General features: G+C 36.3%; 1 protein-coding gene and 1 non-coding gene across 2 annotated transcripts; both read right to left on the bottom strand.

The window, feature by feature from the left end:
* Positions 1-366: 366 nt before the first annotated feature.
* GTSF1 (gametocyte specific factor 1) lies at positions 367-12,348 on the bottom strand. The gene is made up of 8 exons (XM_039862113.1): positions 12,182-12,348; positions 7,813-7,913; positions 5,793-5,919; positions 5,286-5,369; positions 4,765-4,828; positions 3,555-3,649; positions 2,590-2,622; positions 367-572 (listed from the first exon to the last, which is right to left on the bottom strand). The coding sequence occupies exons 1-7, from the start codon at positions 12,195-12,197 to the stop codon at positions 2,606-2,608; spliced, it is 504 nt and encodes a 167-aa protein (XP_039718047.1). The 5' UTR covers positions 12,198-12,348; the 3' UTR covers positions 367-572; positions 2,590-2,605.
* LOC120602269 (U6 spliceosomal RNA) lies at positions 10,967-11,073 on the bottom strand. The gene has a single exon (XR_005652673.1). It is a non-coding gene; the product is annotated as a U6 spliceosomal RNA (small nuclear RNA).
* Positions 12,349-15,153: the final 2,805 nt, after the last annotated feature.

Here is a 15,153-nt window from a genome sequence, read left to right as displayed (position 1 = left end):
CTGGCTGGAATGTAGGTGAGATAAAATAAATAAAAGAAACCTACCCTAGGTTGGAAATATTCAGGGAGCAAGATATCCTTAAGATTCTAAACAAGAATGGGGTATTTTGCTCTATAAAAGCTATCAATATCTTGGCAACTGGATAAATAGATGCACTATTCAGAAAAGGCCCATTCCTACTAATGGTAAAAAGAATTTGGTCCATGTGTGTTAGAGAACACAAATATACAGTTACTTTTTCTAACCCAAATTTCTTGCTTGCTTTAGCTGGATTCTTATTACTTTAAATAATTATGTTTCATTAATGTGGAATGGGATGTGATTTCTGATCTTGGGGCTGCAGGTACTTAACCAAACTATCAAGCTATCTACATCAATGGTTTATTTGAAACAGTTCTTGTAAGTATGAGGGTTCTTTCTTGCATCAAATGAGTGAGGGTTCAAAAGGGGGGAGGAAAAAAAGGTATTTGTCAGTTTGAAAGTCACAGTTTATCTTTCTATAATTAGATTAGGAGAAAAACGAAGAACCCACTAGTAGCAGGAAGAAGCAAGAGTCTTCTAAGGTCAGGCATCTGTAAGGAAATGAGAAAAAAAATTTTTAGTTTCTTTCAATGACAAAAGCACCAACTATGACAATGGCCCACACAACTATAACCCAATTAAAATCTCTTGGGCTGCAGGATTTGCTGCTGTTAATGGCAAAACATCAAGTACCTTCTGACCCTTAGCTCTTCAGTACCACTAAGCACACAGAAACCTGTTAAATGAATTAAAAGCATTCTATACAGAGATCAATGTACACTCCTTGTGTCAACAGTTTCATGAGTGAGGAGAAAATCAGAATTGACTATACAGGCAATTGACTTCTACAGACAATTCTGGATTAATTCCAATTAACTTATATTGATCTTTTTCTCTTCTTATACTCTCTACTACTTATTAATTCAACAATTTTTTTTGAGCTGTTACAGTGTATCTTAGGTGAACATAAAATAAGTATTACCTGCTTTTGAGGCACTTATCTAGTAAAGAGTGAAGGTACTGATAAACACAAATGGGACAAAGCATATTGAGCACAAGGTGAACAAACTCTTTTCACATATGTGCATTCAAAAAATTTTCCACCCACACTTATGTTCCTTAAGGGAATAAGTCATGTCTCATATTTCTTTTGTATCCTTCGAAAGAAGGTAGAGAATTCCCCAACAATAGGCATTAAAAAAATGATGCTTTATTTTTAAAGGTAAGAATCCTTAAACAGCCACAGACCTTCTTATCCTCGTGATAAGAAGGTCTGTGGCTGTTTAAGGATTCTTACCTAACCTAGGATAATTTTTTTTCCCTGATTCTTCAGGGGTTACACAGAAAAATAAATTTTCAGCATATAAGGAGTTTAATAGCAAAGAGTTAAGTTTCAAAAGAGAGGAGTGTCTTAACTGATAGAGTTTTCCTAGCCTTTCACCTTAGAGTAGCCATTTTTATTAGACAGCTATTCATACTGTATGAGCACCAAGTATTTTACATAGTGTGTCAGAGAAGGATTCAAAGTTTACCATTTATCCAGATTTGTGTGTGCTTTCCTGACACACCCCAGTGCTATAGTGTCTCTTTCTTTTCTTGGGGCCAAATGCAATTTTCTGGCTTCCAGATATATTTAACAATTTGACGTCAGAACCTACCAAGATAAATGGCTGGTATCTAGAAGCAATTGATAGATATTACTTTCCATAGCTAAGGGGTGTTTGCTTTTAGAATCTCTTTTCTACTTCTCACCAGAAGAAACATCAGTTTTTGTACAAATGTACCTTAACTCACAGAAGATCCATCACTGTCCAAAGGAAGTGAATGAACTGAAAGGCAAAGGCCAATTACTCATTCATTCAATATTCACTGAGGGCTGACTATCTGCAAGACAGTGGGGATATAATCCCATCCAAGCCTTTATAATATTCTTTTTGCTAGGAGCAGTGTGGCTGGGCAGCCTCAGCCAAGGCAACATTTGAAGCATCAAACCTGGCTCTGCTATGAGTACATAAGGTAACCTCAAGGAAAGGCTTCATCTATGAAGAGTAAAAGATTTTGGTCTCTTCATATAGATTTTGTGAGATTCTGTTAAATCAAATATTCAGATAAGATCAACAGTACAAGACTCCTAGAGACCCAAAACTTTTAAGTGCTCATTAAAAAGAATACGAATTTTTCGATGAGTGTTAAACTGTACTGCACAGGGAAAGAATTGCAGAGCAGTGAAGCACAGCTGTCTGATTAATCTCAGTCCATTAAAGAGGCGTGATAGATCTAGAATGTAACTTTGATAAAAAAAAAAGAAAAAGAAAAAGAAAAAAGGCAATGTGTACTAACATTTGACAAAGCAACTTGGCATGTTAACTGAATTCTAATTTAACCAGTAAATGCCTATTCATTAGTATGTAAAGCCATAATAGAAGCTATATACTTAAAAAACACAGACGCACACAAAGCTTTAATTTGGTACCATAATCTGAAAGGAAATTGGACCCAAACTGCTTTATGTCCAGTTAAATCTTGCTACCATCTGAAGAGATAGTGAAATAAAACTGAAACACTTACTTGATGAGATATTCAGTTACTGTGCATTTCCATCTACAGAGCAGAAATATTTCAAAATAAATACATCATGTCAATTGAAATTGACTCCATTCCCTATTCTTACTAAACACAAATGACTTATTCTGGGGTGTATTGAATTACGATATAAAAGTAGAAGAATTTAAAATTAGTAATTGGATTCCACTCAAGAGCATGAGAAAAGAAAACAGCCCTTTACTTATCAAGCCTTTTGGCATATAATTTGGTGATCTCATGTTTTGGAAAATACAAGTATCCAAAGGGAAATTTTTAAAAGGGAATCCTCTAGCCATTTGAAAATAAACTCTAACAGTAGCAAAGACTGAAACCAAGGGAATCTGAATTTGGGGCAACATTAGGAAAAGAAAGTTTATATTAAATAAAAATGACAATATCTTGGATGTTCCATATGCTGGAATTTCTTTACTAGGCTGGTATGATACAAATTTAGTATCTGTTTGCTCAGCATGGCCTCTGATGTCTAAGGAAGACATCCAAATACTCTTCTTATGCTGGTTCTTATGACTCATAACTTTCATTTCTCTCTTCGTTTTCTTTTAGATCCCTGCAATCTAATTTCTAATCATAATTCCCTACTGACATTATACCTTGAAAGTCAGGGATGACTTTTTCCTAGCTACAATCAATAGCTTTTTTATTGGTCCCCAAATTTACTCATGGTATTTGATGTCAGTTCACCCCATCTTGAAAATGTTCTTTTGGTTTCTGTGATCTTGTACCTTCCTGTTTATAATTTCCTGTTACCCACCAGAGCTGACACTAGGGTGAAGTGAATGAGGTGCTTAGGGTTCAAAACTTGAGGTACCCACTCTAAGGGTTATGGGAGTGGAAGGTATTCAGACTAATCATGTCTCTGAATAATCAAGACTAACTGTGTGTATTAGCACAAAGAAAAGAATAAAAGCATTTTGCCTCATCTCACTTACTGTTTTTCCATGGCAGAACATAAGGCAGAGACTTGGGAACACGCATGCCTGAAGCCAGGTTACTCTTATGTTCCATAACTATGTTGCTTGCAGGGCTGCAAAAAGAAAGATGAATTTGACTATGCCAGCATATCTGTATTCTCCAGGCAGGCACACACTAAACAATCAAAATGTGTGTGTGTGTGTGTGTGTGTGTGTGTGTGAACTTTGGAAGGAAAAAACCCTACATTCTGAAATGTAAACACATTTCCATCAAAACATTCTTGCAATTAGAATGATTATCATTTCTCTGGAAAGCTCACTGTTCTTTTCAGGCATTAAGATTGGTCTAAACATTTTCGTTTTCCAGAAATTGAGATAAACAGCAATGCCATCTACTATTCAGTTGCATGACAGGCTCATCAACTCACTCAATAAACATAAGAGATAAAATACCAAGGAAATCAAACCAAAGGCAACAAATCTCATAAAGCTAAGGGAAGATTAAAATTGTATCAATGGAATTCATCTTTAAGTTTTTCTATCTTAGTGCACGCATAAAATATGGTAAATCTACGATTACTGACCTCAGAAATTAAGAAATAAAAATTGATACGCATTCTATTTGGGGAAAAAAATGAAGTCTAGCATCTCATTCCTTCATTTTATAATCCAGAAATATTCTCATTTGGGTTTGAAACTTGATCTTCCAAAGTTTGAAAATCAAATAATAATGAGAAATCTTATAGATTTAAAAATCAGATACGAAACCAGTGGGAAGAAGAGATGCATTTTCTTCTCTACACATTGGCATTCTGGATTCCCCAATCTCAAATCAAAAACTTTTCAGATTACTTTTTGCCTTAGACACTAGTTACTGAGTAAACATTTTTACATCCATGTGGTGTATAGCTGGAGATTTTGTTCAAAGCGTTAAAATATGAACCTAGCAAAAAAACAACAAAGACATAAGAATGTCTAGCACCACTGCCTCCTTTGCTAGACTATAAGCCAGTATTTTTGTGTTCACACAGTAATTAACATAAAGCATGTGACCTTTTTATAAATCAAGGAAGAAATGATAAAAAAAAATCCGTCCAAACAGTATCTAGACTAAGTTACCACAAGTAACATCATCAAGGAAAGAGTCAATTATGCTTCGGTGGCTTCTTTTGGTAACAAAGCACTCTGATTTTAGGAGGCAGGGCTGAGAATAAGATATTTCATTTACCTGTTTTTGCCACAGTAGTTGGCAGTGCCCCAGACAAATGGAGTGCTGGTCTGTTCCCACAAATCTGCCAAAGGAAACGAAACATAGTTTGTGGTACAAAACACCAATTCATGCTAGTTGAATTTGTAAGATAGGAGATAATACACCTATGTTTAGAGAAGCAAGTAAAAATTGATCAAGTACCCTGCCTAAGTGACACAGTAGCAGGAATTTAATTGAAAGATATAAACACGAGCGACATAAATAATAATAAACGTGCCTAGTAACAGCCAAACACAGATGGTACAACACAATTTATGGAAAGAAACAGATGTAAAGAAGTGCTTTTTCCAATCAAGAGGGATAGGCTGTTCCACATGTCTGCACAGCGATACAAATGTGCTCATTTTGGGGCCCAATAAAAATAATAAAGCATTCTGAACAACATGGTATGTTCATAAAAAAGGAAAATCTTCCTTCTGTCTAAAGCAAATGACTTGAGATTTAGACATTGTAAAGAAAAAGATGTAGAGGCATTTCACCTTTATCCCAGTCTTCATCGCAAGGAGGGCACTGCCATGTGCTCTCAGCCAGAGTCTCTTGTCCAAGGTTCCTAGTTTGGTTGACTGCAAGACAACAGAGATTCTACCACTAGAACAGGACATTGCCATGTTATTAAGTTTAAAGGGATTAATGGCTAAGGGGGTTGCAGAGTAGCCTAATGGGTCTTTGTTTCGAAAAACAGAAGGTATAAAAGATAAGCAGAGTAGTTTTATCCCCTTGTTGACAGAGGACAAGAAAGAAAAGCAGAAACAAAGATGTTTACCATATTTATGGTAATAAAATAAATTTTATATTTAGATGATTAATAAAATAAGGTGGTTCAGAAGAGAAAGCAGTCTGACAAACACAACCGGACTACCCTTTGTTGCTGAAAAGTATTGTACTTCATAAATGATGAAAGCCAAAACTCAAAGTGACAATGTAGTATAATACAAATTTAAAGTGGTTAACGCTAGCTCTGAAACATTTCAGCTAGTCAGTCTTACCAACATCTTGCTCTATACAACTTTTGTCATCACAACTTGAGATATGATGACTGATTTCGGCCCGAGGAACCTGGTGGCGAGCATTGAAGGGACAAGTAGCCAATTTGTTTGCGACATCAGGATGATTCTGTTGAACAAAAGTTAAGGGGTCTATCAATTCTTTGGATCTCTTAAAAGTCCAAGGGTAGTGGCTCAGCTTCACTCTATAAATGGCTCCCCTAAAATCTCTCAATAAACCTGTGCCTTCGCTATGATAGGTGAACTCACAGTAGAAAATTAAGAGGGGATTATTTATCACTCATAAAGACCATGTAGTACCTAAAAATCATCAAAACATAAGCTTCTTTGTTATGATTAGAGACAGACAACACAGATATTGGGGTTAAAGCTGCATAAATTGAGGTAAACAGCAAATTTAGGATTGGGTATTTGAATCATATTTTCCCCCTTTGCTCTTCAGGGTCACAAGATTCAGGTGGCACAGCCTGTAATGGTAGAGCTCTCTGGATATCTTTGAAAGCTGATATTTAGGATGAACAGTAACACTAAAAGATACTCTTAGTCTGCACTGCAGTAGTGCCCCTGCTATTGCAATATAATAGGGTTGGAAAATAGCTGCTGGAAGGAAGCTGCAGAAGAGGCAAACTAGCGATTTTTCAGATTAACACAGGAACACTTATTTAAGTTAATGATGCCTGAAATGAGGCTCTGAACATTTTGACCTTTATTTCAGCTATTTCTCTAAGGAAAAGCCCAAATGATAGAGTCTACTCTGCTGACAAAGTTCCTTATTTTAAAACAAAACGAAGTGTTCAATACCACCCAAATCTTATGGTAAAATACCAGTAATTACGAAATTTAATAGGGGAAGCAAAAGATACATCACAAATGATACTCAAAAAAGTAAAAATAATGTGAAGTGGGGAGAAGGCTGGAAAAAATAGAGGATGGAGAAAATTGTGAGGGCATTTATCTCCACGATTTTCATAAGGGAAACAGACATTCCAATGCAAAAGGTATGTGACCAAAGATTAAGAGCACTAGAAAAGGGGAGCTATGACAATGTCTTTAATTCTGCTTGGCTCCCTCTCCCAACCTTTATCTTTGACATATTTGAGAGCCTAGGGGAGGAAGTTAAGGTGGTATCTTCTGATTCATATTGTGTAGGTTCAACCCTAAGAGATTTTTGCTAAAAAGATTATTAAAAAAAAAAAAAAACCCTGGAGAAATAATAAAAAAAATGGCATTATAATCATATCTCCAGGATTGCAAGAGAAATGCCCTTTAAAGGATGTTAATGCATAAACGAACTGTACACAGTTTGGATTAAATACCACAATTGTTTCCCAAGCATAGATCCTGGTAGAAGTTTGGCTTCTGTATTTGACATGTGCATTCTAACAATCTTTTCCAAGTGCCTCAGTTAATATACCAACATGAATGCAGTTTATATCAGCTAAGTCTATAAAAGACTGACCAGAGAAAAAAATTCTGATGTTATTTCTGCCCCTAATGATGCTTACTATTGAAATTTGGTGAAAATTATTTTTAGAAATAATCTTTTTTGGGGCTAAACTCTGGGTGTTCGACTTTTCTAAAATTTCTAAACAAACAAACAAACAAACAAACAAACAAACGAAAATCAGAAATCAATGCATTATAGCACTTAATCCTTATCAGGACAATGAACACATCAAGTTCACAAGGAAAGAGGGATTTCTCATTGCTAGCAAAAATTAATATTTCCTGTTTTACAAAGGGAAGAAGACTCCAGAGAAGTTGTTTATAAAGGGTGCTTTGTCACTAGTTGGGGTGGAAAAAATCAAAACAAAAAAACCTTATGTATCCTCAAAATAAGCAAACTCCTTTCTACAAACGTTGGTACAGTCAAAGGTACATACTCAAAACAATTCCAGCATTCAATTAAAACATTTATGCTAAAATCATTTGATATTTATAAAAATTGTTTAAGAGAACTCAGGAGGGCATTGTGTGGCAAATTATGAAAATCATATCCTACCTTTCTGCACTTGATAAGATGATAAGGAAACCTGCAGGCCCTGATCTGGTGGTTTTTATCATAGGGGCATTGTAATAGCTTTTCAGGGTCCAGGGAATCGACTGAAAGAGAGAGAAACAGGATTAGTATAAAACTTAATAGGTCCTTGTAAAACTATAGTGTTCCAAGCACACTGTGTTTTCCAACAGAATCTGTAAGAATAGAACAAGACAGTCTGACAACAACTTGAAATTAAAAAAAAAAAGGGTGACTAAACATTTGAAAATGAAAATGTAACCCCGAGAAGATAAAACTGTATTATCACTAAATCTTAATAAGTCCAGCAAAACTAGCAATCATGGGATGAGGTCTAAGTTCTTACTTGGTTGTACTTAAACACAGTTGTTTTTCATTGTCGGTTATCTTTACTATAAAACAAAAAGTTAAATAAAATGACATACTCTTTTCCCTTCCTAAAACTGCTAATTTAGGGTCATTCCTATTCTAGCTAACCCAACCAGAGCTTCCCAACAAGTATGTTGAAGACTGAAACGGGTGGTAGGCCAATATATTAATGCAGGGGTCCACTGCATGTGTGTCCGTATCCTCGATTAGTCCTAGGGCAAGTTGAGGGTAGTTAATCCCATTTCCAGCATTCCTAATTTACTAGTAGGCCATGACATGAAAAAGGTTGGTAAGCACTGCTCTGTATCAGTTACATGTTGTATGGAAGCTTGAGAAATATTAGTTGATAATCTCTTTTTCATCTGTTTGCTTTAACTTACTACTATAAGTAGTTACTGATTTTGGTTACTCTATTTACCTCTCAAATGAAATCAATACTTTTATCGGATAGGTAGTTTTACTTTTCATATTTTCACACAGATGAGAATTCTTTAATCTGGTGATTATCAAATTGGCCAGATTAAAAAATAAAATAATCTGCAAAAACAGAACCACTGCGGATATATAAAGCTTCTGTGTGAAAGAAAGCCTCTAACCTATATCGTACTATTTAAAACTACCCTTAGAAGACTATAGTTTCAGGGATCATTTCCATAGTTTGGAACTATGAAAATTTCTTTGAATATGTCTCTCAGAGAAGTTTCTCTGAATGTGTAAAACTACTCTTAGGCATTACAAGATGCTCAGGATGAACTCCAAATTTTAACAAGCCTGGTTAAAGAAAGGAAATTAAATGGTTAAGCACATTCGGAGTACATTATGGGGACAAGAGGCAACCTAATAAAATGCTGTTGCCCCACTGAAGGCAATGATAAAAGTGAAATAAGATAAACAATTCACACTCGATAAGAAGCTTATAAACCAGGAGACTGCTATGAAAATCAGAAGCCAGTGGGGAATTGAAACAGACAGTTTCACTGGAAGGGTGGTAAACATGGAATAAATTGCAAACCATGATCGCAATGCAAATGAGCCAGAAAGGTGACTTGAAGGAAGAAATGAATAGGGAGGAAAAGTCTTAGAGGACAGGCATGCTTATTATTCCAACCAGGCTCATCTTGACCAGCAATCTTTTCATATTTCTGAAGCTTCAGGACAACCAGGGAGAGTTTATAGATGAAATTCTTATTTCCTTTCATTTAATCCATTCCATCACTAGCAAAATGTTAGGCCATGTCAGCAGCTGACAGACTGGACATACCTTATGATTCATATACATTGTACTGCCCATACAGTGGCATACATCGGGGCTGATAATGATAGCTTCCTACCATAATGCTTTTCTTTTGGTCTCTGGTAACTTAGGTCAGCTCTAACCTGTTTTTTTAGATTTAAAAATTTATTAAATTTTTAATTAAGAAATTTAAATGGTGATAAAATATATACAACATAAAATTTACCATCTTAACCATTTTTAAGTATACAGTTCAGTAATGTTAAGAATATTCACAATGTTATACAGCCAATCTCCAGAACTTTTTCATCTTGAAAAAAATGAAACTCTATACCCAACAAACAATTCCCCATTTCCCTCTTCCACTCAACCATGGCAACCACTTTGTTTTTGAGTTTGACTAGTCTAGATACGACAGAGTGAAATCACACAGTATGTCTTTTTGTGACTGACTTATTTTACTTAGCATAATGTCCTCAAGATGCCTCCATACTGTACCATGCAATAGGATTTCCAGTACTTATTTTGTATGTTTTTTTTAAATTTTTTTACTTAATATATCCTAGAGCGCCTTCTATGTCAGTATGTATAAGAAATATTTCATTGCTGCAAATGGATGTACCATAGATTCTTAATCATTTACCTTACTGATGGACATTTAGGTTGTTTCTAGTTTTTTACTGTTATATACAATGTCATAACTAACAATCTAGTATATACTTCTTTGTGTATTATATGAGTACTTGTCTCTGGCAGATATCTAAGAGTGCTACACTGAAGTATCTCTGCACTTAAGGTTATAATTAATAATAAAACTGCTCGGCAAAAATTTTGTTTGGCTTTCAGGGAATATAACTTAATTTGGAAAACAAAGTAGGCCCTGTGGACAAGCTTTCTCCTAAAGCGCAGACTCAGATGTCCCTCACACTTGTGTAGGGCCTAGAACCCATGATGAGAAATGGAGGAAACTTCCTGAAAATAAGGAACTAGACAAAAGTACCATCAACTAAGAGGTACAGCCCAAAACAGAAGTTGGAGATCTTTAGGAATTTCCAGCTTAGAGTTTTAGGTGAAGTGGGAAAAAGATCAACTATATTCTAAAGCAGTGTTTCTTAAACTTTAACATAATTCCCAGGTGTTAAATCACTGGAGGATTGTGCTAAAATGCAGATTCTGATTCACTAGGTTCGGGATGGGGCCTGAGATTGTGCATTTCTAACATACTTCCAGGTGGTATTTTTCTAAGAAAAAAATTATGGCTGAAGAAAGTAACTAAGAATGACAGACAGAGGGGAGAAGTCGCTTTCTAATTTAATAGACAGTAGTAAGCTTCTACGAATGAATGAATAAAATAAATGAAATCTATCTCACATGGGAATTTCAAATTTTATTATTTATTTTATTATTTTTCAAAGGTTTATTGGGGTAACATTGGTTAATTATATAATTTTCAGCTGCACCTTATAATTTGACATCTATATATTCTATTGTGTGATTACCACCCAGAGTCCAGTTTCCTTCAGCAACCATATATTTAAAAATATGGAAAGCTTCATGAATTTGCGTGTCATCCTTGCGCAGGGGGCATGCTAATCTTCTCTGTATCGTTCCAATTTTAGTACATATGCTGCCAAAGCAAGCACGGGAATTTCAAATTTTAATTAAAATATTTTAATAAAAAATTAAAGGGGTGGAGAAAGATCTAAGGAAGCTGAAGGACCATCAACCTTCTACAGCAATGCTTCTCAAAATATGGTCCTCAGACCAGCAGCATTACCTGAAAACATGTTTGAAATCCCAATTTTTGGGTCCCAGACCTTCTGAATCAAAAATTTTCAGGGTAGGGTCCAGCAATCTGTGTTTTAAAAACCCCCTTAGGTGATTTTGCTGCATGCTAAAGTTTGAGAACCTTTGTAGTTTTTATATGTTGGTGATAAAAATTCTGTCAGACTCTTCTTTGAAGGTAGAATGGAACTAAAATATCCTTTAGTTGGAACTTATTAATTATAAAGAGATTCTGAACAAGACAGCAAAGTAGGAAACAAAGTAGGCCCTGTTGACAAGTTTTGTCCACTCACTGGCTCAGATGTTCCTCAAACTTGGGTCAGGGCCTAGAAATCATAGTGCTTTGTGGTATCAAGTACAGCATGGCATACAAACGACATGTAAGACTCTGGTTCTCACTCTGTCCCAACTATGGAACATTGGGCAAATCAATTAATCTAGGTTCTGTTTTCTCAGTTGTAAAATTTGAGTATTAAGTGAAATGATTTTTCAGGTTTCTTTTGGTTCTACACTTGTATAATGTTGGCTCCTTTTTGACTTCTTGGGCCATCTAAGGTTCCTGGATCACTTGAGAAATACCCTCCTTAGGATTTTTTTAATCGTAAAAACTCAATGTACATCAACAGTACTATATTATCCCTCAAAACAGCTTACTATACCTATGTCACTAACAGGAGAAACTGAAGTCCTGAGGAATTAAAATGCTTCATTTAATAAAAATATATTTTAACACAGGTGTCTCAACTACAGCCTTTTCAAAGCTCGACAACTTCTCATAACTCTTTAACTATTTAAATTTCAAGTGTCTTATTTCAAATTTGGGAACTTCTCTATATTACTACCACACAGACCTTTTCTCCTCAGCAGTTTAAGAGAAATGTGACTCTTTCCCACACATTAAAGTCCTGTCAGACATAAAACTATATATAAGTAATTTATTTTCTAAAAGCAGTAAGGAGTACATACTGTAAGTTTCTTCCATGTTGGAAATGAAGGAGCTGAATCCAAGTGCTGGGGGGGAAAAAAAAAGAGTGATTCAGGGAATTGGAAATGAAATGTATCAAAAGGTGGCCCTAAGAGGTAAAGTCAAATTGGAATTCAAACTACTTAAGTTCAATATAAGAAACCCTTAGTACCCCATCCCCCAAATATTTTCTCCTTTAAAGCATTCCTTACTACTTTGAAACATTTCAACATCATTGCCTAATTCACACACTTGGAATAAATTCTAGGGCTCATAAATAGTTAAGAAAAACTAAATATGACTACTAATTTAAACTGTATTGAGGTAATAAGATGTTAAGATGTTAGCCTACTTTAAATGCCATTACAATGGCTGGTCACTCTTTACCATATATTACGGTTTGATGCTATTTTAATATTAGAGAACGCAAGTTAAGACCAAAAGATACTGTTACTTAAACTTCAAAATAAACATAGAAATAGGGTACAATTTTAAAGCTCTCCTCCCAAGTTCTTAGAAATATAGCATGGACAGGCTGCCAGTCTTGCTCCTCCCTGGGACCTGGGAATGCTGGAAGCCTATGTCAGAAATTATATACACTAAATTCATCCAATATGCCCAGAGACAGCCTAGTTTACTATTTCTACAACTTTTCTTAAATATGATTAAGAAGTGCCACATTTTTTCCAGTGATGCCTCACCTCCCCTCTGACCCCCAATCTCCTATGCTAAAATGGATAGCATATAAATCTCTCTAGTTAATACTCATTCCCTCTATACACTGACGGAAAACTTCTAAATCTTAGGACTTAAGAACAGCTCATTTTATGGATAACACAATCATGAGAACAAGTCTGTTAACAGAAATGTGGATAAGACAAGAAATGGTTTTGTAGTCTGAATCCTGAGATCCCCACTATCGAGCACTATGATTAAATAAACTTATCGTTATAGGAAAAATCTAAATTTATATATAGCCATCTCCATTAGAAACTTCTGAAAAGTTTGGCCTGATTTACAGTTATTGTCTCTAGAGCAACCTCTCCTTTGGCCTCTCGTACAATTCCACACCCCTTCCCCCCATTCTATGACATAAGCAGCCTTGGAATCTATGATAGGAAATACAAGTTATCATCTGGAACTCTAGTTTAGTAATTTGCTGCAGAGCCCATTTGTTAATTACAGTCATTAGTGAAACTGTCGTAAAAAATATTTTTCATGTCTGGAGTAAGAAATTCTGATCTTCCTTTTGACATGTTTTACTTATACATCATTACTCTATACTTATTCAATAAAAGTAAAAGAAATTTAGAAGGAAGAACTAAGTATTATGTTCCTTGATTTTAAGGCATTTAAAGGACTGATCACTAAATTCAGCAACTTGTAAGATGTCACTCTATCCTCTAGGGGAAAAAGGACTAATTACAGTAAATAAAGGGCAATGAAATTGATAGCCTCATCATTCAGCCTTGTCTATTTAAATATCTTCCACATCAAACTGTTAACAGGTGATCTTTACCTTTTCCCTAGTACTAGACGTGGTGAAACGGGAAATTACAGTCTAGATTAGGGCCTGATGTAGCCTGAAGCAATTGGTTAAACTCTTAACAGAACTAGGGGCTCAGTAAAATAGTTTTTCTTCCTTTAAACGAAACATTCAGAGTAGATTTAAGCAATAAGACCAAATAGGAGAAGGCGGGAAGGTGGTTATCTCGAAAGGAGCTAGGGAGGCCCTCGAAGGGACGAAGCAGTGGCAAAACTGCCGGTAACCAAAACAGCTACGTTGAGAACCCACCACGCCAAAGGCTACAGGCAGAAAACGGAAGATATTAGATGGTGAAGGGATCCTACCACACAAAGCGGAGTTGTTTGCTGGCCTCAAGCCAGGGCTGGACGCCTTTCCTACCTCGGTCAAGACACGCTCTCCCCACAGTCGCCTCCGCCCCACATCCGCGCCAGAGCAACGCTCACTTCCGGCCCTTGACGTTAGGGGTGGGGCCCCGGGTGGGGCCCCCACTTCCTGTGACGGAGGTCTCAATTCTTACTTGCGCAGGGGGCTGAGCAGTGACCCTCCTTTGGCCCTTCCCATTCTTTAGGCCACACCCCGCCTCAGGCCCGTCCTCTTTTAGCGCATCCTCCTGGGGCCCCCAGAACGATAGTGGTCTTGCGTGGGTGGAACAGGCACTGCTTTCCCTGCGCTTTGTGGCGGCCATCTTAGAAAAGAGAACGGGTACTTAGAAATGGGCACCGGAGGAAGGAATGTGATGGGTTAGAAGTTGGGGGCAGGTTGGGAAGAAGCTTTATGAAAGTTGTCAATATACGAAAGTGGTTGAAATTTTGAGGGAGTGGAAGAGGAAAATTGTAAAGGAGATAAGCAGGTAGAACAGTCGAAAAAACAACAAAACAAAACAAAATCAACCCAGTTACCAGGAAAGGGAATCTAGTTGTTTTCGTTTAGCACGTGTTGTGGAATCTCAAAATTCAAAAGTCAATAATAGTATCTGAGAATGCTTGGTAGGACGGATACTGTAGTTGGATTAAAAGTGAGTTTTAGAGTTAAGGAGAGAGCTTACAGAAGAGAGTTGGCGAGGTAAAGAGGGCCAGAAAGTTATAACTTGATAGTGGAAACCCAAACTTGTATTATGAGAGCCTTTGTACTGGAAACTGATACACAGAACAAAACAAAATAAAACAAACGTTTAAGCAGTAGCTCCTGTCCCTAAGGTGGTTAGATAGGCCCCAAAGTGGATGAAAGGTTAAATGGCAGTATAACAGATGCCAAAGTGGTCGAGACTAAATTCATATTAGGAAGAAATCAGTGAGGCCCAAAGTGACCTGGGAAGACTTTGTGGAAAGAAGGGACTTGCAGCCTTTGAAGATTAGGGGGAAAAAAAAAGGAAGGTGTTGACATTCTAGGTAGATCCGGTGATGCTATTTTTCAAAACCAAGAGGTGAAAATGTGATATGACAAAAT

This window comes from Pteropus medius, unplaced genomic scaffold (assembly GCF_902729225.1).
Source record: "Pteropus medius unplaced genomic scaffold, Ma_sr-lr_union100, whole genome shotgun sequence".
Taxonomy (NCBI): domain Eukaryota; kingdom Metazoa; phylum Chordata; class Mammalia; order Chiroptera; family Pteropodidae; genus Pteropus; species Pteropus medius.
Note: the sequence above shows the minus strand (reverse complement) of the source record. Positions and strands in the feature narration are given on the sequence as shown.

Coding starts and splice junctions, on each gene's coding strand:
- GTSF1 (XM_039862113.1), bottom strand. Junction 5,370..5,792: donor TTGTATAGAGCAAGATGTTG/GTAAGACTGACT, acceptor GTTGTCTTGCAG/TCAACCAAACTAGGAACCTT. Junction 4,829..5,285: donor CGATGAAGACTGGGATAAAG/GTGAAATGCCTC, acceptor TTCCTTTGGCAG/ATTTGTGGGAACAGACCAGC.